This window comes from Xenopus laevis, chromosome 1S, assembly GCF_017654675.1.
Source record: "Xenopus laevis strain J_2021 chromosome 1S, Xenopus_laevis_v10.1, whole genome shotgun sequence".
NCBI classification, from domain to species: Eukaryota; Metazoa; Chordata; class Amphibia; order Anura; family Pipidae; genus Xenopus; species Xenopus laevis.
The window spans coordinates 198,468,634-198,494,089 of NC_054372.1; the positions used below are offsets into that span (position 1 = coordinate 198,468,634).

A 25,456-nucleotide genomic window follows, 5' to 3' on the forward strand; every position below is an offset into this window, starting at 1 on the left:
CATACTGTAAATGATAAGGATATTAGAAGTCACTGAGGGGTTGTTCTGTGACCATATAAAGGCACAAGTTTGCAGGCTGAGTTATACAGGGAACTCTGAGTATCACTCATGTATTATAAGGGATAATGTACCCCCTACTGTAAATGATAAGGATATTAGAAGTCACTGAGGGGTTGTTCTGTGACCATATAAAGACACAAGGCTGCAGGCTGAGTTATACAGGGAACTCTGAGTATCACTCATGTATTATAAGGGATAATGTACCCCCTACTGTAAATGATAAGGATATTAGAAGTCACATGTCATTGTGCCCAGCAGTGAGTAGTCGGCACAAGCGGTGAGACTGACAGGGAATACAGTAGCAGTGACACAGCGGTACAAATAACACAGAGAGACAGGACAGTCTGTACAAAACACAGAGACAACCCAGCAGTGACGTCACGCAGCACCTCTAGACCCCGCCCCTCACACAGTGACAGCACAGAAGCTACTGACACACACGTGTCTGACACTAAGACCCTCCCCGGGGCGTGTCCGTGCGGCGCCGTGCGTGTGACGTCACAAAAGGAGTCAGAGGCGGAGCCCGGTTGGGTCCGGCTGAGGGAGAGATCGTTTGAGAGAAGCGAATAGTTTGACCCGCGCCCTGGGGATTAGAAGCGCCAGAGAGTCCGCAGTCTGAAAGCTCCCCCGCCCGCACTGACTCCTCTTCTACTGACACCCGAGCGGGGAACCGTGAGCTGCTGTGACTGAGACAGGCCCGGGCTCTCTGACTCACACACTGGGGCCCGGGGAGTCACAGGGACTCACTGATACACAGGCCGGGGAGTGGAGGCGCCTCTAGTGGGACCTGACAGGACTCGCTCAGCTCCCCGTGCCCTCTCCTTCCTTCATCCGCTCACACTGTGGCCCCTCAGGGAAGCACTTCCGGTGTGGCTCTAGGGGCCCCGAGACACTTCTACTGTGGGAAGCTGGGCCCTCCCCCAAGTGAACTGCTATTGTGTCTCCCTCATCCATTCCCAGCTCCATTCTCTGTCTGTGTGGCCCCTGAATCCCAACAGAAGCCTTTGTGTGGCCCCTGAATCCCAACAGAAGCCTTTGTGTGGCCCCTGAATCCAACTACAGTCACTGCCCCAACAGAAGCCTTTGTGTGGCCCCTGAGAGAGACTGATTGAGCTCCACAAATAGTGACCCACTTTCAACCCATTTTTCTGGTCTCCCCCAGTTCCCCTTCCAAGTGGAGACCCCCCATCCCTGAGAGAGACTGCCTTGTGTTAGAGAAGGGCCCCTAAGAGACACAGTTGCTGGTGTGTGGCCCCAGTAGAGAATCTCTTTGCCCCCACACGTTGCCCCCTGTGGGGAGAAGCAGCCGCCACCCTCTCATCTCTGTGCCCACCATGGCCCACCAGCAGATGACCAGCTCCCAGAAGGCCCTGATGCTGGAGCTGAAGTCCCTGCAGGAGGAGCCAGTGGAGGGATTTAGAATTACTCTGGTTGATGAAAGTGACCTGTACAATTGGGAAGTGGCAATATTTGGGCCCCCCAATACTCTTTATGAGGGGGGCTATTTTAAGGTGAGTGCATGACCTCCAAACTGTCTCCAGATTTATTTCTGTGTATCCAAAATTAATGTGTTTTTCTAAATACCCCGCACTGCAGAAGTTTGATCCCATTTCTATTGTACTCAGAGGTATGGAATGGAATTTCAATACCTTGTGCAGGTATAATTCATTACATTCCGGGGAAGTGTTCAGCCATCCTCTTTAAAGGAACAGTAACACCAAAAAATTAGGAAATAAAATATAATCTACTGGTGCCCTGCACTGGCAAAATTACAGTGTTTGCTTCAGAACGTCTACTATAGTTTATATAAAGTGCTGTGTAGCCATGGGGGCAGCCATTCAAGCACAGGATACACAGTAGATAACAGATAAGTACTACTATAGTTTATATAAACAAGCTGCTGTGTAGCCATGGGGGCAGCCATTCAAGCACAGGATACACAGTAGATAACAGATAAGTACTACTATAGTTTATATAAACAAGCTGCTGTGTAGCCATGGGGGCAGCCATTCAAGCACAGGATACACAGTAGATAACAGATAAGTACTACTATAGTTTATATAAACAAGCTGCTGTGTAGCCATGGGGGCAGCCATTCAAGCACAGGATACACAGTAGATAACAGATAAGTACTACTATAGTTTATATAAACAAGCTGCTGTGTAGCCATGGGGGCAGCCATTCAAGCACAGGATACACAGTAGATAACAGATAAGTACTACTATAGTTTATATAAACAAGCTGCTGTGTAGCCATGGGGGCAGCCATTCAAGCACAGGATACACAGTAGATAACAGATAAGTACTACTATAGTTTATATAAACAAGCTGCTGTGTAGCCATGGGGGCAGCCATTCAAGCACAGGATACACAGTAGATAACAGATAAGTACTACTATAGTTTATATAAACAAGCTGCTGTGTAGCCATGGGGGCAGCCATTCAAAGCTGTAAAAAAAGACAAGGCACAGGATACACAGCAGAAAACACATAAACTCAGTATTATAAAACAGGATTCTTCATAACTTATCTGCTATCTACTGTGTATCCTGTGCTTGAATGGCTGCCCCCATGGCTACACAGCAGCTTGTTTATATAAACTATAGTAGTACTTATCTGTTATCTACTGTGTATCCTGTGCTTGAATGGCTGCCCCCCATGGCTACACAGCTTGTTTATATAAACTATAGTAGTACTTATCTGTTATCTACTGTGTATCCTGTGCTTGAATGGCTGCCCCCATGGCTACACAGCAGCTTGTTTATATAAACTATAGTAGTACTTATCTGTTATCTACTGTGTATCCTGTGCTTGAATGGCTGCCCCCATGGCTACACAGCAGCTTGTTTATATAAACTATAGTAGAGTTTCTGAAACAAACACACCAGTTTTACCAGTGCAGGACAACACTACATTTTATTGTCTTTCCTTTAAAACACTCATTTTTTTGGCGTTCCGGTTCCTTTAATCAGCTCTGTCTAACCTGCAGCTCCCAGTCTCAGTAGTGGTTGGAATGTTTATGTTGGGAATCCTTATGTCTAAGCCCTGGGCACACCTAGCAGCTAGCCGGCTTCTTTTCATCCACATTTAATAAATGACAAGAAGGTGCTTCTGCGGTTTCCAAGGCCTTGGGTTTTTATCACCTGTGATATAAATAACCGTATTTTGATTGTTTAATCTTCAGTTAGCCCTAGTTTGGTGTTCTCCTCAATGTGTTTGTGTGATTGATCTTCTAAATAGTAATGTAATGGCGAATCTAACCTGAATACTGTGTGATGGCTGTAGGAAGCCTATGGCAAATAATTTCCTTTCTAACTTATGGTGGCCATAGACGCACAGATAATATCGTACAAACAAATTCTTGTCCGATATTCGGTGCGTGTATGGTGGAAAAAGAGCCGACCGATGTTGGCAGAAGACTTGGCTATCGGTCGATCGGGCTGGATGGAAAATTATAATCAGGTGCCTTTGAAGGGACCCAAAAATCGGCCATTGTTAGTGCTGAATGGTCAGATACAGGTAGAATTCTATTGTTTGTACCTGTATATCTACCGGTATATCTGACGATTCAGCTCTACACGTGTGTATTGAAACAAATGATCTTTCTTGGAAACATCTTTTCCAAGAAAGATTGGAATTGTTACATCTATGGCCACCTTAACTCTTAGTGCATTACAGGGTAATTGTGCCCCAATACAATCTGCAATAGTGCAGGGCTGTTCCACCTATTGGGGGGGGGGGTTTGCTCAGTGATCCACATCTGCTTATATGATTGGCCAATTCAGAACTTTCATTTGATTGGATCAGTGCAAACTGAATATCCATGTGTGCAGACACTCATACTTTGTAACATGCACATACTTTACAATACCGGGTCAATCCCATGGCATCAAACTCATTTTTCATCTACAAATGTGCATCTGATCACTTATTTTTTAATTCCATATACTAGGAGGCCTTTAGTAGTCGGCAAGGATGGGGTATCCTATTGGCGAGGATCTTGGTGAAATAATCCCCAATGTTATCAAAGTAAACATCGCTTTATTATTGTATAAACAAGTCGTTTCGTGTTTTTACAGCAAAGTGATTGTGTTTAGTGCCAGTGGATTGTCTCTATTAACTTTATGTACCTCTTTCTAGTCATTTGGACAAAGAGCTGGTAAGGTTTTGCATGCGGTGTAGCCATTCGCATCCAGAGCTGCAGCATTACAACTGGGCGTATAGAAACGCACCTTCAGACTTTTAAATGGGAATTCACCCCAAAAATCAATGTGGCTAAGAATGCCGTATTTTATAAATTTAACTTATTGCAGGAGGCTAAAGTTTGAGCTTGTCAATAGCAGCAATGATCCAGGACTTCAAACTTGTCACAGGGGGTCACCATCTTGGAAAGTGTCTGTGACACTCACATGCTCAGTGGGCTCTGATTGGCTGTTGAGAAGCTAAGCTTAGGGCTCGTCACTAATTATCCAGCAGAAAATGAGCTTCCCTGGCTGTAATATAAGCTGATGCTACAGGTTTGCTGATTATTAAATTCTGATGCTAATTGCACTGGTTTCTGTGCTGCCATGTAGCAATTATGTGTATTAATTACTAATCAGCCTTATATTGTGACATTTCTATTCTATGTGTACTGTATATTGTGAGTGGGTCCCTAAGCTCAGTAAGTGACAGCAGCACAGAGCATGTGAATCAGTGAATCAGCAGAAAAGAAGATGGGGAGCTACTGGTGCATCTTTGGAGACACAGATCTTTACTGCTAAAGGGCTGTGGTTGCCTTGGGCTGGTAGAGAAGAACAATACATAACGTACAGCATTTCTACCTACTTCTTTAGTTAAAGGGATACTGTCATGGGAAAAAAATTTTTTTTTCAAAACGCACCAGTTAATAGTGCTGCTCAAGCAGAATTTTGCACTGAAAAATTCATTTCTCAAAAGAGCACACATTTTTTTATATTCAATTTTGAAATCTGACATGGGGCTAGACATTTTGTCAATTTCCCAGCTGCCCCAAGTCATGTGACTTGTGCTCTGATAAACTTCAATCACTCTTTACTGCTGTACTGCAAAATGGAGTGATCTCCCCCCCCAGCAGCCAAACAAAAGAACAATGGGAAGGTAACCAGATAACAGCTCCCTAACACAAGATAACAGCTGCCTGGTAGATCTAAGAACAACACTCAATAGTAAAAACCCATGTCCCACTGAGACTCCTTCAGTTACATTGAGAAGGAAAAACAGCAGCCTGCCAGAAAGCATTTCTCTCCTAAAGTGCAGGCACAAGTCACATGACTAGGGGCAGCTGGGAAATTGACAAAATGTCTAGCCCCATGTCAGATTTCAAAATTGAATATAAAAAAATCTGTTTGCTCTTTTGAGAAATGGTTATCAGTGCAGAATTCTGCTGGAGTAGCTCTATTAACTGATGTGTTTTGAAAAAAACATGTTTTCCGATAACAGGATCCCTTTAAGCTTTAGTTCTCCTTTAACTAAAAAGTCGGAGCAGTGCTTGTAATGCGAATGACTCCATGAGGTAGAGTAGTTTTGGGCTTACGTAAATAGGGGAAAGCTAGATATGAGAGGAATGCTATTTTTTTCCTGGCTACCCCTAAAGCTATTGTTTTTTTATGATAAAGGGGACCTGACCAATTTTGTGACAATTTATCAACACTGGGCAAATTTGCCCATGGGCAGTAACCCTTGGCAACCAATCAAATAGCTGCATTCATTGTTCTACTTGCAGCTGGCTTAAAATAGCTAATCACTGATTGGTTGCTATGGGTAACTGCCCACGGGCAAATTTGCCCAGTGTTGATAAATGAGCCCCAATGGGTGCAGCTTATAGAGCCACTTCAGATAGTTATCAACACCAGTGCAAAGCGCCTGCCATGACTTGTGCATAATGCACCAATATGGATGCAAATCTTTCTAACTGCATTTGTGTGCAAATGGCATACGTTGCAGCTATATATGCGACACCCCCCGAAAGAATCCCTGAAACTAGAGCAAGATCCAGGCATCCAGTAATTTCAGAACTCTATTATGTCCATGGATGGGTTTCTGCTTGGGGTTCCAGAGCCACTACCCTTATGAACATTGTAAATTAATGCTCTTTTTGATTGTGAATTTGTTAATTGGATGTCCTAATTTCTATGTTGCTATCTGTGTAAATTAGCTCCAAAACATATCTCTGTGCTGCCTACAAATTCATGCTATCATTTTCCCCCCAAGGAGGCCATACGTGGAACCATGACACATCTAAAGTCACAAGTACAGCCCTGCTAAATGTTTTCTTTTGGCTTTGGGATTAACACATCTAGGAATTGAAAATGTGTCTTGCAATTTCTTACTTCCCTCTAAGTCACAAGTGATCATCTCACCCTATTTATCTCAGTGGTGCTGCAAATAAAGGTGGCCATAGATGGAACAATTGGGATCTTTCCTGGAAAAGATCTTTCTCAAGAAAGATTGTTTGTTTCAAAAAAACCACACACACACACACACACACACACACACACACACACACACACACACACACACACACACACACACACACACACGCGTGTAAAGCTGAATTGTTGGATAGACATATAGAAACGATAGAATTCTACCTGTATTTGATGATTCAGCCCTAAACCGTGCCTGATGGTCAGGTGCCTTCAAATGCTCCCAATCATTATTTTCCACCTTGACCTATCGATGAGCCGACCGTATGAAAATTATCTTTGTACAATAATACGACTGCTTCATTTCAGACTGTGCACAAACTTCTCTTCAGGTTCTGCCACAGTATCTCTATAGTGAGGACTAGGCCTGTCCAAAACTTTAGTTTCTCCCTAGTAATTTGGATCATTGTCTTGCTGCATAACCTAATTCTTGGTTCAGTTTGAACTCTCAAACAGATGATCGGAACATTCTCCTTAGAAGATGACAATATATAGTGAATAAAGTACCCCCTCTTGTGAAATATAAGGATATTCTAAGTTACCGAGGAGTTTCATGACCATATAAAAACACAAGGCCGAAGGCCGAGTGTTTTTATACAGGTCATGGAACTCCGAGGTAACTTCTAATATCCTGATATTTTGCAACTGGGGGTACTTTATTTAATATAATACACAAGTTTCAGTGAGTCATGTGACAGAAATGACATCAGAACTCACCGTTTATAACTGATGACATCAGAACTCACCGTTTATAAGGATATAATTTACAGGATATTCATGGCTTTTGTGTATTGTATTCAAATAAACAAAACAAACACCATCCCCATGTTTGGCTGTTGATATGATGAACATATTGGGGAATGCTGTATTATTTTACTCCAGATATTGCTGGAGTCATATTCTGTCGTGATTTTTATGGTGTAGTTTTTATTTCTAAATTACACTGTAAATAATTCACTCTACCATATAACATTTCATTCCTGAACCAACAAGTATATATATTTTTTTTTAGTTGTAATATTCAGAAAGAGCCAATACTGCACTATGGAACTGCTTTCTGACAGGTTATTGTTTCCCCCAACTCAATCTAACTGAATGTGTCGCAGCGGACATGGATTTACTATTGAGTGGTGTTCTTATATCTACCAGACAGCTGTTATCTGGTACCAGTACCATTGTTCTGCTGATGGGCTGTAGGGGAGGGAATGGAGGGGGTGATATCACTCCAACTTGCAGTACAGCATCAAAGCGCAAGTCATGTTACTGTGGGCACCTAGGAAACTGACAATATGTCTGAACCCATGTAAGATTTGAAAAATCGAATATAAAAAAATTCCTTGGAGTTGTAGGGATTTGGGCTAGATATTTATACACAGATAAATTTGTGTGAATGGAACGATGTATTACTATGTATACTGAACATTTGGAGTAATAGACTCTATACAGTGTGATATTTGTGGGCACAAGGTGCACAAACTACCTTAAAGGAGAGGGAAAGTTTAAACTAAAAAAGCTTTATCAGAAAGGTCTATGTAAATACACTAGTAAACCCTCAAAGTAATGCTTTGTCAAAAGAAACAGCACATTTCTTTCCTTCTATTGTGTACTCATGGGCTTCTGTATCAGACTTCCTGTTTTCAGCTTAAACCTCCAGGGCTAGGGCTTGAGCATGCTCAGTTTGCTCCTCTCCCTGCTGTAATCTGAGCCCAGAGCTATGAGTGAGCAGGGAGAGACTCAGGCAGGAAGTGATGTCACACCAAGCTAATATGGCAGCTGCTATCCTAAACAAACAGAGACAGTGTCTAGAGCTGTTTACTCAGGTATGGAAAAGCATTGTAAAGAAAAAAATGGCACTATTGTGGCCAATCTATTGGCAATAAAATGCCTTGGTAGCTTTCCTTTAAAAAACATTGTGACCCTTTTCAGACTTGTGTCGCAGTCTTGTAAAAACATTGTTCACTCTCATGGCTCAGTTCAGTTTATGGTAAAGTTTCAATTTAATAGGGCTGGCTAAATAATCTAAGGGCCTTAAAAATTCATTGAAGTGCCAAAAGCATTTGCCAGGTGGTCAGCTTTGTTTGAGAGTATTAAAAGCAACTTCAGAGTGGTTTCCGTGCTGTCACGGAATGGTGACCTAGCAGCTTTACAAAGGGTGGTTGGAGCCTTGGCATACTCTGTGGGTATTCTTGTACTACTCAATGTCCTTGGCTATGATTTTTAGACTTTGGCATCTGTTTTCAGCATTTTTAACCTTATCCTCCTCTGAGCATTGTTTCCAGCAAAGGACGTTCTAACCCCCTGTGCCTGGACCTTAGGAGTTGTACATGTATGTAATGAATATGGATGTTGGTCTGGAACCTAACTGGGCCCTCAAGCCTTATAGTTTGCCTGGTGACTAGGGTAGCGTCCATTTTTTTGAACCCGTACCCAACCCGTTTCCATAACCTGCAATCCGCAACCCGGACCCGTGACCCGCTGACCATGAAGAATCGGGAAGTGCTGTCCTTGTGAATGGGAAGTGACATCAATGGACGTATGTGTGATCAGAAAAAAAGTAAAAATAGCTATTGAGAAGACCCGCTGACCCGCGTCTACACCCGCACCCAGAACTCCTACACGCAACCTGCAGGGTACCGCAGGTTTTACGGGTAACCCGCGGGTACCTGACCCGCTGCAGGATTCTAGCCTAGGATATAACAATAAAAATCACTGTGCTACCCCATTTATGCCTTCTCTATGCGTACTGGATATTTTGCAGAGGGGAGGGACTTGCAGAGGCGCGAATTGGGGCAGATCTCTGTATTTGCAAGTTTCGCCTGTTTTTTTTTTTTTCTGATGACATCACTTCTGGTTTGCGATAGAAACAAGGTGATCAGAGGGTCGGGTTTTGGGGAGTTGCAGATAGGATTGGGTAGTGGGTCAAAATGCCTGTGCAAGTTGTGTCTGAGTTTCAGAAATTGGACCCTTGCAGGACTCTTAACTTGGGCAAAATCTGAGCCTCTGTAAATTTTTATTTTTTTCAAGTTAATTTTTTTTATACTTGGTTTATTGGTATATATGTGGTTGGTGGTATATTTACTTACCTGATACCCCAGGCTGATGCTCCTATCGGCAGAAATCTGCACTGGCCCAGGGTTCATTTAGCAAGTACCACGGAGTTATCTTCTTCCTTCTTATTCAGTTTTCAAATTTCCTGCGGCAGACGCATGCGCAGTAGAACAAAATAGCGGCATTTTCATTAAATTTGGGGTTTTCGCTCTACTGCTCATGCGCTGCTGCGAGAAGACAGAGGAAGCAGGATGATTTTCGCTCCGGGGCAGTTTTCTGCTGATAGGAGCACCAGCCCAGGGTGTCATGTAGGTAACATGTGGAGGTGCCTAACTTTGGCACCCCCAAGTGTAATTTGCCTTTTGTTCTCCTTTAAAGAGGCTGTTCGCCTTCCAGAATGCAGGTCTGGGTTGCGGATTGCAGGTTGTGGGGTCGGGTACGTGTTCCAGAAAATGGACCCGCGCAGGACTCTAGTTTAGTGATCCAGGAGCAGATTCTGAACTGTTAAAATGTGCTACATTTAGTTGATACAATTGGTTGATACATTTCTCAGCAGTATCTGTGGAATATCAGCAACTCAGTAGTGATGTGTAGGCCGACCTCGCAAACCCCCTTTTCGGGTTAGGGGCCGGTCTGGGTTGAGCTCTTCTGACTGCTCTCCCCGTCCACGACCTTACAAATTCTGACTTCCGACTTTTGGGTTCAACTTTTATAGACGCGTCCCTGCTTTCAGCGGGACGGGTCTATAAAAGGAATCCGGAAGTCGGCCGCGTCTGCATCTGACAGTCGTGATGCGTCGGATCAACGCTGCTGCGACTTCATCCCACATTTCATTCTTACCTTATTTCCTTACCTTATGCAGCTTTTCGCAGGCGTTTAGTTGCAGCGAGTCGGATCGCGCCGAAAACGTTCATGTAGTCCTACCCATAGAAGGGGAAAAATGAAACTTTACACTTCAATATTAGAAAAAACGGTCACAAAAAGAAAATAGAAAGTAACTGAAAAAAGTATTTTTCTGGTGAACTGAAAATAACTGAACTAAAGGTCTTTGAGAGATATCCGGTAGGCTTTAAGATGGCCATAGATTGTCGAGATTTTTAAAAGATCAGATCCTCATCGTGAGACCACGATTTTCTCTGAACGATCGCACGAATTGACCATCAACTAAAAAGACCAATTTGGCAGGAAAACAAAGGGGAGCTGCCTGCTTGGCCCTGCAAACATAGATACATTGCACTGGGACCGACAAAGATTTTTTGACCTGGCCGATCAATTTCCTGACAGTTGTCGGCCGAAAAATCGTAAGATGTAAGATCGTTCGAATACCTCTAACAGCACGATAATTTCGAAGGATTGGTCGGATTTCTCTAAAATCGGTCGTTCGGCAAGAAGAACCGTCCCGTCTATGGGGAGCTTTATAGTCCTTGAATAAAAGTGACTATGATAGACTTGCTGGCTGAAGGGAGTTGTAGAGTAGCCCCATGACACACTGATATAAGTGACATTTTGCACTTTTGCTATCACTGAAAACATACTTGAAATGGACTGAGTAATCTATCATGAGCCGAGCAAGATGATGTTGCAAGATTTAATGGCACGGGGGCCCCAGTTTCAGGCAGGTCTAATCTGTAGAGTTTTTCACAAGTGCATGTGACCCAGGATCCCTAATGGCAGCTGCTAAACAACCCCTGTGTGCGAGTGTTTGTGCGAGTGTTTGTGTGTGTGTGAGTATTTGTGCGAGTGTGTGAGCTTGGTTATACGTGCCTGGAGTTGTTTTTATGTGGTTTCACACTGGGGCCCCTTTCTCATTTACACTGACATAATTGTCGCTGTGTAAAACGGACACCGTTTCCATCAACGTCAGCACAACACTCTGTTTGTAAACTCGCACCCCGGCCCCTTGCAATGAAACCAAATAGGAAGCCTATTTTACAAGGGGAACATAGGTTTTACATTTGCCTTTTATTTTACTTATAAGCCTCACACAGATTTGTCTCACTCTGCTGTCTCTTTCCAGTGCAAGTGTATGGTGATCTGTATATGTTTGGACCCCCCCAAAGTGCTCTGTTAATCCAGAATGCTCAAGACCTTGGGTATTCTAGATAACAGATCTTTCTGTAATTTGGATCTTCATACCGTAAGGAAGCTAGCATACGGGCAGATTTGGGGAGATTTAGTCGCCTGGCTACTAATCGCCTCTTCTGCCGGGCGACAATCTCCCCGAACTGACTTCCTCACGAGGAAACTTCAGGCAACTTAGGAAATCAAAGTGCAGCGATAGCATTGTCGCTACCGTTTTCTCATTATAGCAGGGGGAGGCAGTTCGGGGAGATTGTCACCCCGCAGAAGAGGCGATTAGTTGCCAGGCAACTAAATATCCCCGAATCTGCCAGTGTGCTAGCTCCCTAAATCTACTAGAAAATCATGTAAACATTTGATTAACCCAATAGGCTGGTTCTGCTTCCAATAAGGATTCATTATATCTTAGTTGGGATCAAGTACAAGTTACTGTTTTATTATTACAGGTATGGGACCTGTTACATAGTTAAATTGGGTTAAAAAAAGGCAAAGTCCATCAAGTCCGATCCCTCCAAATGAAAACCCAGCCCCATACACACACCCCTCCCTACTGTCACATAAATGATATATACCCATATCTATACTAACTATAGAGTTTAGTATCACAATAGCCTTTGTATTATGTCTGTCCAAGAAATCATCCAAGTCCCTCTTATAGTCATTAACTGAATCATCACCCGGCAGTGCATTCCCCAACCTCACTGTCCTCACTGTGATGAACCCCCTACTCTGTTCCTTTAAATGAAACTTCTTTTCCTCTAGTCTGAAGGGGAGGCCTCTGGTACGTGATTCTCTTTATGGGTAAAAAGGTCCCCTGCTATTTGTCTATAATGTCCTCTAATGTACTTGTAAAGTCTAATCATGTCCCCTCACAAGCGCCTTTTTTCCCCCAGAGAAAACAACCCCAAGCTTGTCAGTCTCCCCTCATAATTTAACTCTTCCCTCCCTCTAACCAGTTTAGTTGCACTTAGTCTCTGCACTCTCTCCAGCTCATTTATATCCCTCTTAAGGACTGGAGTCCAAAACTGCCCCCATACTCCAGATGAGGCCTCACCAGGGACCTATAAAGAGACACAATTATGTTTCATCCCTTGAGTTAATGCCCTTTTTTATACAAGAACTTTATTTGCTTTAGTAGCCACAGAATGACACTGCCCAGAATTAGACAACTTGTTATCTACAAAGACCCCAAGATCCTTCTCATTTAAGGAAACTCCCAACACACTGCCATTTAGTGCATAACCTGCATTTATCAACATTGAACCTCATTTTCCAGTTTGCTGCCCAGTTTTCGAACTTAGACAAATCACTGTGCAAAGTGGCAGCATCCTGCATGGAACCTATAGTTCTGCACAATTTAGTATCATCTGCAAAAATAGAAACAGTACTTTCAATGGACACCTCCAGGTCATTAATAAACAAGTTGAAAAGCAAGGGACCTAGTACAGAGCCCTGCGGTACTCCACTAACAACACTGGTCCAATTAGAAAATGTTCCATTTACCACCACTCTTTGTAGTCTATCTTTTAGCCAGTTCTCTATCCAGGTACAAATACTATGTTCCAGGCCAACATTCCTTCATTTAACCAGTAACCTTCTGTGTGGCACTGTATCAAATGCTTTAGCAAAGTCTAAGTAAATCACATCCACTGCCATCCCAGAGTCAAGGTCCCTGCTCACCTTCTCATAAAAAGAAATTAAGTAAGTCTGGCAAGATCTATTACACATAAAACCATGCTGGCACAAGCTCATAGTATTATGATTTGCTATGAAGTCCAGTATCTTATCCTTTATTAACCCTTTGAAAAGCTTTCGTACCACTGAAGTCAGACTAACTGGCCTATAGTTTTGAGGCTGAGAACGGGATCCTTTTTTGAATAGAGGCACCACATTAGCAATTCGCCAGTCTCTCGGCACTATGCCAGATCTCAATGAATCTTGAAAAATTAAGTAAAGAGGCTCGCTAAGTACCCTGGGATGAATACCATCTGGCCCCGGACCTTTGTTTATCTTAACATGTTCTAGTCTCTTTTGAATTTCTTCATGTGTGAACCATGAATCATTAGTTGTATTAATAGAATTGGGACTATTCAGAAGGAAACTGTCATTAACTGGTTCCTCATTTGTGTAGACCGTGTTTTAGTTACTCCCTTATAGAATTGCTTCTGCAACAGAATCTCAAAGGAGACCATGTTATGATCACTATTCCCTAAATGCCCCTCACCCACACAAATGCTAGAGATGAGTTCAGTATTATTAGTTATTACAGATACAAAAGAGAGTTATTCCTAGTAGGTTCTTGAACGAGCTGGAATAAAAAGTTGTCATTCAGCATATTTACAAACCTACTAGCTTTTTCTGTCTTAGCAACCCCATTACCCCAGTCAATGTCTGGATAATTGAAGTCACCCATAGCAACAACTTGACCCAGCTGTGAAGCCGCTTGTATCTGCAAGAGTAGCTGGGCTTCATACTCGTCACTTATACCAGGTGGTTTATAACATACACCAATGATAATTCTTTTTGTTACCTTTTGCCCAGTCAAAATCTCTACCCAGAGGGATTCTACACCCTCACCAGTGCCAGCTATTGGTATTTCTTTAGTGCAAAATGCTCAAGACCTGGGCCTTTCCGGATTACTGATCTTTCTGTAATTTGGATCTTCATACCTTTAAAGGTGGCCATACACGGGCCGATAAAAGTTGCCGACAGACCGTGTCGGCAGCTTATTGGCCCGTGTATGGGGCCCCCCGACGGGCTTCACCGATCGAGATCTGGCCGAAAGTCAGCCAGATCTCGATCGGATGGGACAGAAAATCCCGTCGGAGCGCGGCCGCATCTATTCGTTGATGTGGTCCCGCGATCCGACCGCCCGTTTGGGCATCGTTAGGATCCGATCGTTGGCCCCTAGGGCCCACGATCGGATCAGCCCAATATTGCCCACCTCAAGGTGGGCATATCGGATCTCTCCATGTATGGCCACCTTTAGTCTACTAGAAAATTTTGTAAATATTTGATTAACCCAATAGGCTGGTTTTGCTTTCAATAAGGATTAATTATATTTTAGTTGGGGATCAAGTACAAGTGACAAGTTATTATTATTACCCCAGAAAAAGGAAATCCTTTCTAGAAATTTGAATGATTTGGATAAAATGGAGTCCATGGGAGAGACGGGCTTTCCGTAATTCAGAGCTTTCTGGATAACTGGTTTCCGGATAACTGATCTGTACCTATAAAAAGGCATTGGACTCATGACGCAGCCTCCTACTATGCATGGGTAGGGAAATGTGCCATGGAAAGGGCTATGAGCAAAGGCAATGCTGTCAGCGTCGGATTGGGCTGGCGGGGCACCGGGAAAAAGCCCGGTGGGCCCCCAGCTCTTGTTGGCCCTGCTAGCCAGATCCACACCCTGCGTTTCTCCTGCCGCGACCAGCTGTTAGCGGTAAAAACTCAGTGAGGGGGTCCCTGAGGTAGCAGCCCCAATGGGCCCCGGGTCCCCTAGTCCAGCCCTGCATGCTGCAGAGAATATCTGAACTGGAACTTTCCAGCACCAGAAGCAATAAAAGAAATGGAAGCAAATTCCTGGTAATGATTGTGAATGTAGAATGTGTCATTTAACACCTGCCTTCAAATGGGGTGACCAGCCTTTACCGACCCAAAATTCATACGTTGATCCTCCCCTCGCACAGCTTTGTGGTACTGGCAAGGGACTGTGTAAATGCCTGGAACCGAATACACCGCAGAATGTCTTTTCTACATCAACCGCGCTTGTTATTTTGGAGATGGTGCGAGCATGACTTTATTTGTCCTTTAATATTTGTGTTCTTCCACTCACAGGTAAATACTCTCTCATCTGGGCTGCGGGAAGAGTCCTGTCCATGTACGTGCAGTCGACTAAATCTGGGGGGGGGGTGAGTTTGAGAACATTTTGGTACCCCCAAGTGAAGTAGACTTTAAGGGTAAGGACTCACGGGCAGATTTGGGGAAATGAGTCACCCCGGCCACAAATCACCTCTTCTTCGGGGCGACAATCTTCCCGAACTGCCATAAATGCGGCCGCGATCCGACGGGATTTTCCGTCCCATCCGATCGAGATCTCGATTGGTGAAGCCCGTCTGGGGGGCCCCATACACGGGCCAATAAGCTGCCGACTCGGTCTGTCGGCAGCTTTTATCGGCCCATGTATGGCCACCTTAAGGCCACCTATATGATGTTGAGCCAACCATGTGTAGATCTGTTATTTATAAGGAATGTGAGTGAGGGTTAAATCCCTATTCCCTCCCTTGTTACCATGAAAGTCAGAGGTCGTTATATAAATTCATTTTTTTCACGCTTCTGCTTTGCCTAATTGGGAGATACTCTATGTGACTGTTGCCTTGTGTAACGCTGTTCTGTGCTGATTCTATCCAGGCTGCTTTCTCTAGCTTGGCTTTTCCCTTAAAGGGGAAATTAACTCAAAAAATTACATTTTGCCATTCTGAGCTACTTTCCATAATATTTTTGTTATGATTTGCCTGTGAATTTCCTCAAGGAAATGTTATTACGGGTCGAATAGTGTATATATATATATTTTTTTTTTGGCCGAAACTGTCAAATTTGATTTGAGAATTATCCAAACTCGATTCGAATTTTAATTTAAATTCAAATTTCGAGATTTATCAGACCTATACTCTGGGAATAATTCGAATTTGACTATTCAATCTCTAAAACCTGCGGGAAAACTAGTCTGGATTGTATGAGGCCAATAGTGTTCCTTGCCAGTTGGGTCATCAGATTCAGTTAGAAGGCTTTCCAGCTACTTGAGGGAACTGGGTTTAGATAAAAAGGAGGACAATAGATAAAATAAATGGCTGCACAAATCCTGGTGCAGAAACCGGCATTGGATGTTTTATATGAAGAGAGTGTAATACATCCATTCATCATGCCATATAATCCGGGTTGGGCTGCAGAACCCAAAGTGTTTACCAGGCTTTTAATCGATGTACTGGGAGGTATTGATTAGCATTAATATAGATTAGTATAGATTAGCAGCACCAGAACTGACAGTCTGACGCCTCATGATAAGCAGCATCCAGGGTGGGGAAACTGACAGTCACTGTATGATTGTGGGCTGATTGGTGTCACCCATAAATATTCACTTCTTCGTTTCATCTGGATATTTCTATACATTGATATGAGCCGGAGCGTCTGTTACGGTGTAACCACATCCATAGACCTTGAATGTCTAGTAACTCAAGCAGCTTTGTTTGTTTCCCTGTAGAGCAGTTGGCGACTGTGTAGAGATTTGTATTGGAACTTATTTTTGCCTTTACATCCCCCCACAAAGATCCTGGAGCCAGATTTTAACAGATAAACTGGGATTCTATTTGGAGGATTATTTTGCTGCAGTCGCTGGTTCTGCAGAGTTGGAGAAAGTTTATATTAAACAATAAAAAGCTATAAAATCCACATTAGATTACATGACAACACAGGACCCAGTGCAGTCTGTATATTCTGATTATTAATCAGTCTTGTGTATCGGCTTCTGGCAGATATTATTTGACTTGTGCTGTTTTGATCATTTATGACGATCCCTAAGCAGCCCAGACCACACTGAGCATGTGCACAGTCTTAGTCTTGCAAAGATGTATAACAAAGTTACAAGATGGTGACCAATTTTGAAAGCATAAAAAATTTGTTTGATTAGGTTTGTGGTGCAGTAAGTTTATGTTTATGTTTAGTATACAAAATACAGCATTTCTAGCCTTATTCTATTTTACACTTTAATTCCCCTTTAAAGGTGAACCACCCCTTTAAATGGTCCGTATTCATATAATTATTGTTCTCCTCCAGTAGATAGTAAGGCCCGGCCAGTTGTCAGTCTACATTGATATCTAGGGGCATCACTAGGGTTGCCATCTTTACTGAAAAAAATAACCGGCCGGTGGGGGGCGGGTACAAAAAGGAGGCGGTCCATGATGCAAAAAGGGGCGGGGATTTGCCTCATGATGCAAAATGGGGCGGAGCAACATCACAGCGATATCAAGAACACTGCAAAAAAGGTAAGTTCTGCGCGAATTGGTGGGTATTACAAATTACCGGCAACTGCATTGCCGGTAAATTTGTAATACCGGCCTCGGCCTTGGCAGGTGTTTTGCTGGCTAGGCCGTTAAATTACCGGCCCGGTGGCAACCCTAGGCATCACTAGGAGCAGTAGGGTGGGACATTTTCCTAATTGTAAGAGGGACAGACGTTAACGTCAGAGGAGTAAACATGGCAGCTCGCTGGCTGTGCTGCTGAAATCAAGTTACGTTTGACGCTGTTTCTCCATATTTCCAAGGTGCAACGGTATTGCTGGGCAGCGTAGAATTAGGGACTGGGTCGATTTGATGCTGACTCTCATTACAGCCGGCGCAGGAGAAGAGGAAGCGGTTCGGGAAGATTATTTGCCTCAAAGAACAGGCGATTAGTCGCCAGGCGCTAAATCTCCCCGAATCGCCTGGTGTGGACTAACCCTTAACTGTTTGTTAAATTGATACATTTAGTTAGTGGATCCATTTGTTATCTTTGTCCCTGCAGAATCCCTGAGTTTCATTAAAAGCAACTGTAAGAATTGATACAAGAGTTGCTGATACTCCACAGATACTACTTGTATGAATTGTAGCAAATTGTAACCGTGCAGATGCCCTTGGATCACTGAGCTGCCAGACTGACACGCAAACATTATTTTCGGGAAAACGGTAAAAAATAAAAGATGGAAATCATTTGAAAAAAAAAAAATGTTTATGGTGAACAATCTAAAAACAACTGGATTAAAAAAAAATGTTTGGAAGGTGAACAACCCCTACCCCTATAAAGGAGAAGGAAAGGCTAAAAGTAAGTAAGCTTTATCAGAAAGGTCTATATAAATACACCAGTAAACCCTCAAAGTAATGCTGCTCTGAGTCCTCTGTTAATAGAAACAGCACATTTCTTTCCTTCTATTGTGTACTCATGGGCTTCTGTATCAGACTTCCTGTTTTCAGCTTAAACCTCCAGGGCTAGGGCTTGAGCATGCTCAGTTTGTTCCTCCTCCCTCCCTGCTGTAATCTGAGCCCAGAGCTATGAGTGAGCAGGGAGAGACTCAGACAGGAAGTGATGTCACACCAAGCTAATATGGCAGCTGCTATCCTAAATAGAGACAGTGTTTAGAGCTGTTTACTCAGGTATGGAAAATCATTCTGAAGAATTATAATTGCATTCTAGCTTGCACTATTTTGGCTAATCTACTGGCAATAAAATGCCTTGGTAGCTTTCCTTCTCCTTTAATAAGATATCCAACTGCAAGAGACCCATGTTGGTCCCAGTGCTCCCATCATTTACTCCCGACTGCAACATCAAACGTATCATAAGAAAGCTGCCATTATGTTGTTACTGGTCACTAGGATTGCCAGCTCTGTGACTACTGGTTAATGGATCCTGCTAACTTTGCTGCCAGTTGTACTTGCTACTTAGGACTAGGGTGAAGCCTTATAGCCAAGGTGCCCCCTCTCCTGTGTAGGAGCCACAGAGGTTGTTTGGGGGGACATTGGTGCACATTGTGGCTAGTAAGAAAGCCTAGAGGTGGTGTATAAGAGAGATGTAACGAGTCGTGGCCGTATCAGCTGTCCCTGTAGCCTGGTTTGTTCTTATCACTGAGTTATGATGAAAGCTGTTTACTTTATATTTACTTTATGTGCCCTCCCCGGCCCTTGGCACGTGAGTGTGGGTCACGGCTGTAACACGTGGCTGTACAGGGAGCACATTGGGCCACCTGACTGGCACATAACAACAACTCTCTTCCAAAATTAGCCCCTTCACTGCTGCTATGTGTCTGAAGAGCCCGTCATGGGGACACATTCCTGCAGCTTTTATTTATCTTTCACTTGACCAGCTCCTCTGTTAATTTCTTATCAATGCCTCCTTTACTTTAATTATCCTCCTTGTCTGTAACTAGTGCTGGTCAATTAGCACTTAAATGGGTTGTTCCCCTTTAAATTAACTGTTAGGGCTCTTACACACGGGCGTTCTGACCTGCGCTCCCCTGCGTTCCGTTTTTTGGCGTTCAGCCGCAGGGGAGCGCAGGAATAGACGCAAGTCATTATTTGAAATGGGGCTGTACTCACTCAGGCGCGTGTAGGCGCCGAACGCAGGAAAAATGCAGCATGTTGCGTCTGAACCTGCGTTCGGCGCCTACACGCGCCTGAGTGAGTACAGCCCCATTTGAAATAATGACTTGCATCTATTCCTGCGCTCCCCTGCGGCTGAACGCCAAAAAACGGAACGCAGGGGAGCGCAGGTCGGAACGCCCGTGTGTAAGAGCCCTTAGTAGGATGTAGAGAGGGATATTCTGAGACAATTTGTAATTGGTTTTCATTTTTTATTATTTGTGGTTTTTGACTTATTTAGCTTTTTATCCAGCAGCTCTCCAGTTTGCAATTTCAGCCATCTGGTTGCTAAGGTGTAAAATTCCCCTAGCAACCATGCATTGATTTGAATAAGAGACTGGAATATGAATAGGAGAGGCCTGAATAGAAAGATGAGTAATAAAAAGTAACAATACATTTGTAGCCTTACAGAGCATTTGTTTTTTTAGATGGGGTCAGTAACCCCTGTTTGAAAGCTGGAAAGAGTCAGAAGAAAAAGGCAAATCATTCAGAAAAAATGAAGACCAATTGAAAGGTTGCTTAGAATTGTCCTCACTAAAAGTTAACTGAAAGGTGAACCACCCCTTTAACTGTCAGCTCAAGTGTTTGGCTGCTTGTGACTCTATTCAAGAGCAGCCAATCCCAGTTCTAGGGGCGTGTTTGGGTTTCAGCCAATCCCATTCTCTCCGGCTACTTACCAGTAGCAAATATACTAGAGATATACATTCAATCTTTGCTTTTGTTTCCAGCCCAGCCATGATTGTGCCAGAGGAATGTCCTGATCCCCACAGCCAGTTGCTTTTAACTTAAAGGGGAACTATTGCAAACATTTAAATTTAAGCTTCATTATACAACCAATTCTTATAATCTTATAGGGGGGCTCCTTTTGCCTAGAAGATGTATTAGAGTTCACTCTATTAAACTCACCAGACATCATGTCTCTCTACATGCAGAATTTGTGCAAAAGGCAGTTATTTTGTTAGATTTTGTTTGTACTGGAATCAGTTATTTGAGTGAGCTCTAATACATCTGCTAGGAAAGGAGCCCCCCTATAAGATATATTGGATCTAACTGTCAGTGAATATCTGACACCCAACTGCTGCATGAAGACAGAATGAAGAGAAACAGATGCTGAGAGAGGAATAGTGAAGATAAACTTGATTATTTCAGAAACAGTGCAGAATATTTAATTGATTGTATTTAGAAAGTTTCTTATTTCAGTATGAGGAAGCTTATATTCAATTCTCATTTTCGCAACAGTTCCCCTTTAATGGTGGTGGATTATGTCTGCTGATTGGCTGGCAGTTGGGAGTCGGTTGTGTGTAGCATTGGAGGGAAGGTCTGGAGGCAATAGTTATGTGCTGATCCCTTACTGACACAACTCTGCAATAAATAGCCTGGCTGAGAGCCCAGTATTAGTACTGCTGTCTGTTACTGCACACGCTCAATAATCTGCCCCAAACATTAACTCACTCACTGCCCCCAGGATTAACTCATTCACTGCCCCAACCATTTACTCATTCACTGCCCCAGGATTAACTTTCACTGCCCCAACCATTAACTCATTCACTGACCCCAGGATTAACTCTTTCACTGCCCCCAGGATTAACTCTTTCACTGCCCCCAGGATTAACTCTTTCACTGCCCCGAGGATTAACTCTTTCACTGCCCCGAGGATTAATTCTTTCACTGCCCCGAGGATTAATTCTTTCACTGCCCCAACCATTAATTTATTCACTGCCCCCAGGATTAACTCTTTCACTGGCCCGAGGATTAACTCCTTCACGGCCCCATGGATTAACTCCTTCACGGCCCCATGGATTAACTCCTTCACGGCCCCATGGATTAACTCCTTCACGGCCCCATGGATTAACTCTTTCACTGGCCCCAGAATTAACTCCTTCACGGCCCCATGGATTAACTCCTTCACGGCCCCATGGATTAAATCAGTCACGGCCCCATGGATTAAAGCTTTCACTGGCCCGAGGATTAACTCCTTCACGGCCCCATGGATTAACTCCTTCACGGCCCCATGGATTAACTCCTTCACGGCCCCATGGATTAACTCCTTCACGGCCCCATGGATTAACTCCTTCACGGCCCCATGGATTAACTCCTTCACGGCCCCATGGATTAACTCCTTCACGGCCCCATGGATTAACTCTTTCACTGGCCCCAGAATTAACTCCTTCACGGCCCCATGGATTAACTCCTTCACGGCCCCATGGATTAAATCAGTCACGGCCCCATGGATTAAAGCTTTCACTGGCCCGAGGATTAACTCCTTCACGGCCCCATGGATTAACTCCTTCACGGCCCCATGGATTAACTCCTTCACGGCCCCATGGATTTAACTCCTTCACGGCCCCATGGATTTAACTCCTTCACGGCCCCATGGATTTAACTCCTTCACGGCCCCATGGATTTAACGCATTCACGGCCCCATGGATTAACGCATTCACGGCCCCATGGATAAACGCATTCACGGCCCCATGGATTAACTCCTTCACGGCCCCATGGATTAACTCATTCACTGGCTCAGCTACACTGCAATTCCCTGCCTCTATGCACACTCTTACACACACTATTCAGAGCCAGGACACTTGTTTTCTCTACACACTGATAATCGAGTGCAATTTGCTGAATTGTTCTCAATTTTCTCTGAAAACAACTCCGACCAAGTCCGTACAGGTTTTTTCTCTGTATTTATCAATACACTTTCCCGAAAAATTCATTAAAAAAAACCAAATCTTATGAATTTTTCAGATTTTCCACCCGAAAATTTTTTTCAGATTTTTGCCCGTAAAACCACAAAATCTTTGGACTATTGCAGGAAACCCAGCACAGATCAAAACATCTTTGGGACTTCTCCCATTGATTTATACACAACCTCGGCCGGTCTGAGATGTCACATTTTCAGACTTTTTCCATCCTCAGGGTATAACAAATCCCAAATTTATCGGGTCTTTGGCATTCGAGTTTAGTAAATAACCCTCTAAATGTTCTTTTACTGGGGTCTGTTCTGCAGCTCCCCATGCAGCAAGTTAAAGGGAAAATAAAATATTGGCACAAATTCAAGGAAATACATAAATAGTGACCCCAGAACCCCTTGGTACAAGGAAGGGGATCCTGGGGTTAATTCCAGTTGGAGAGGCCTTTGTTATAGGGGAATTAACCCCCGGACTGTGAGGAGTTTGTAGCATACATTCATTACACGCTTGCAATGTTATTAAAGTTTTATGTGTAACTGAGATTGCAGATTAAAGGGGTTGTTTACCTTTGAGTTAACTGTCCGTATGATGTAGAGAGGGATATTCTGAGACCATTTACAATTGGTTTTCATTTTTTATTATTGAAGGTCTTAGAGTTATTTAGTTTTTTATTCAGCAGCTCTGCAGTTTCAACAATCTTGTTGCTAGGGTCCAAATTACCCTAGCAACCATGCATTGATTTGAATAAGAGACTGGAATATGAATAGGAGAGGCCTGAATAGAAAGATGAGTAATAAAAAAGTAGCAATAACAATTAATGTGTAGCCTTACAGAGCAGTTGTTTTCTGGATGGGGTCAGTGACCCCAATTAAAAAAACTGGAAAGAGTCAGAAGAAGTCAGCAAATAATTCAAAAACTAAATAATAAATAACGAGTACCAATTAAAAAATTGCTTAGAATTGGCAGTTCTATAACATAATAAATGTTAACTTAACCCTTTAAGTGCCAGCAGAATTTCACATTTTGGTTACGCGAAATGCCAGCCGTTTTTGAAACATTTTGTGCTCTCTCACTTTAGGGGCATTTTCTGAGGGGAAACCTATAGTTTACCTAGGAAAACTATACATTGTTTTTTTCGGTAGAAACTGAGTTTTCTAAATCTGCCTGAGTTTTCATGTATTTCCACCTGTGCAAAAAAATTTATAGTGCTAAATACCAAAAAAAAAAGAAAAATTACCATTTTTCATCGTATATCAATTTATACCAGAAAAATATTTCATTTTACGGATGAAAATCCAACTGATTTGGAAAGCCTTATGTCTCTCGAACGTGCCAATACCAGATATGTATAGTTTTAGGGAGATTTAGGACTTCTGTACAGCAAAAACTCCCGGCAGTATATTGCCGAATTTTGAAAGCACTAAGGCAGAAAACGGCATGCTTTAGATTCCAAGGCAAAAACTCCTGAAACCGTAGGTTTACCCCAGAAAACCATACATTTTTGAAAAGTACACATTCTGCCGATTACAAAATGGGTAACTATGTCTCTCTAATCCCAACTACCAATCAGAAAAGCTTGTCTGAACATAGCGGTTTTTCAAAAAAAAATTCAAAATTCTGAAAAATCATTTCAAAGGTTTTATTTTGCTGCTCCGCATATCCCAAACTATATTAGGTACCAAGAAAAAGCACCTGAAATATGATTGCCAGGGGCCCACTGAACAGTTTGATACCCATTATGCATAGGTTTACCAAAGTATCTGGCATTTAGAGACACCAATATGAAGTTAGCACATCCAAATTGATCAGGACTTTACTTCAGCTACTGAGAAATCAACACATTGACTGCATTTTTTGTGGGGTAAAAACACAGAAATATATGTTTACCCCCCAAACCCATATATTTTTGGAAAGTACACATTCTACCGAATCTAAAATGGGTACCCATGCCTTTCTGCTCCAAACTACTGAGTCGCAAGGCTTTCCCAAAATTGTCGGTTTTGGTGAAATATGTGAAAATTGCCTCAAACCTTCAACTTCCCAGCACCATATCACCCATGTATCATTATGCACTAAGAAAAAGCACCCTAAATATGATTGCCAGGGTTCCTCTGAACATTTTGGTGGCCATTGTTCATAGGTTTACCAAAGTATCTGGCATTTAGAGGCCCCAAAATGAAGTTAGCGCATACAAACAGTCCCATGGGTAACTTCAGCTAATGAAAAATCAACACATTGACTGCATTTTTGTGGGGTAAAAACACAGAAATATATGTTTACCCCCAAAACCCATATATTTTTGGAAAGTACACATTCTACTGAATCTTAAATGGGTACCCATGCCTTTCTGCTCCAAACTACTGAGTCGCAAGGCTTTCCCACAATTGTCGGTTTTGGTGAAATATCTGAAAATTGCCTCAAAGCTTCAACTTCTCAGCACCATATCGCCCATGTATCGTTACGCACCAAGATAAAGCACCCTAAATATGATTGCCAGGGTTCCTCCAAACAGTTTGGTGGCCATTGTTCCTAGGTTTACCAAAGTATCTGGCATTTAGAGGCCCCAAAATGAAGTTAGCGCATACAAACAGTCCCGTGGGTAACTTCAGCTAATGAAAAATCAACACATTGACTGCATTTTTGTGGGGTAAAAACACAGAAATATATGTTTACCCCCCAAACCCATATATTTTTGGAAAGTACACATTCTACCGAATCTAAAATGGGTACCCATGCCTTTCTGCTCCAAACTACTGAGTCGCAAGGCTTTCCCACAATTGTCGGTTTTGGTGAAATATCTGAAAATTACCTCAAAGCTTCAACTTCTCAGCACCATATCGCCCATGTATCGTTACGCACCAAGAAAAAGCACCCTAAATATTATTGCCAGGGTTCCTCCAAACAGTTTGGTGGCCATTGTTCATAGGTTTACCAAAGTATCTGGCATTTAGAGGCCTCAAAATGAAGTTA

At 43.0% G+C, this 25,456-nt stretch overlaps 1 protein-coding gene across 1 annotated transcript in view; it reads left to right on the forward strand.

The window, feature by feature from the left end:
• The first annotated feature begins 517 nt into the window (after positions 1 to 517).
• ube2r2 (ubiquitin coniugating enzyme 3b) overlaps positions 518 to 25,456 on the forward strand; it is a 40,979-nt gene continuing 16,040 nt past the window's right edge. Inside the window, exon 1 of the mRNA XM_041580678.1 lies at positions 518 to 1,571. Coding sequence (XP_041436612.1) covers positions 1,395 to 1,571 — 177 coding nt within the window. The 5' untranslated portion in view covers positions 518 to 1,394. The remainder of the gene's footprint in view (positions 1,572 to 25,456) is intronic.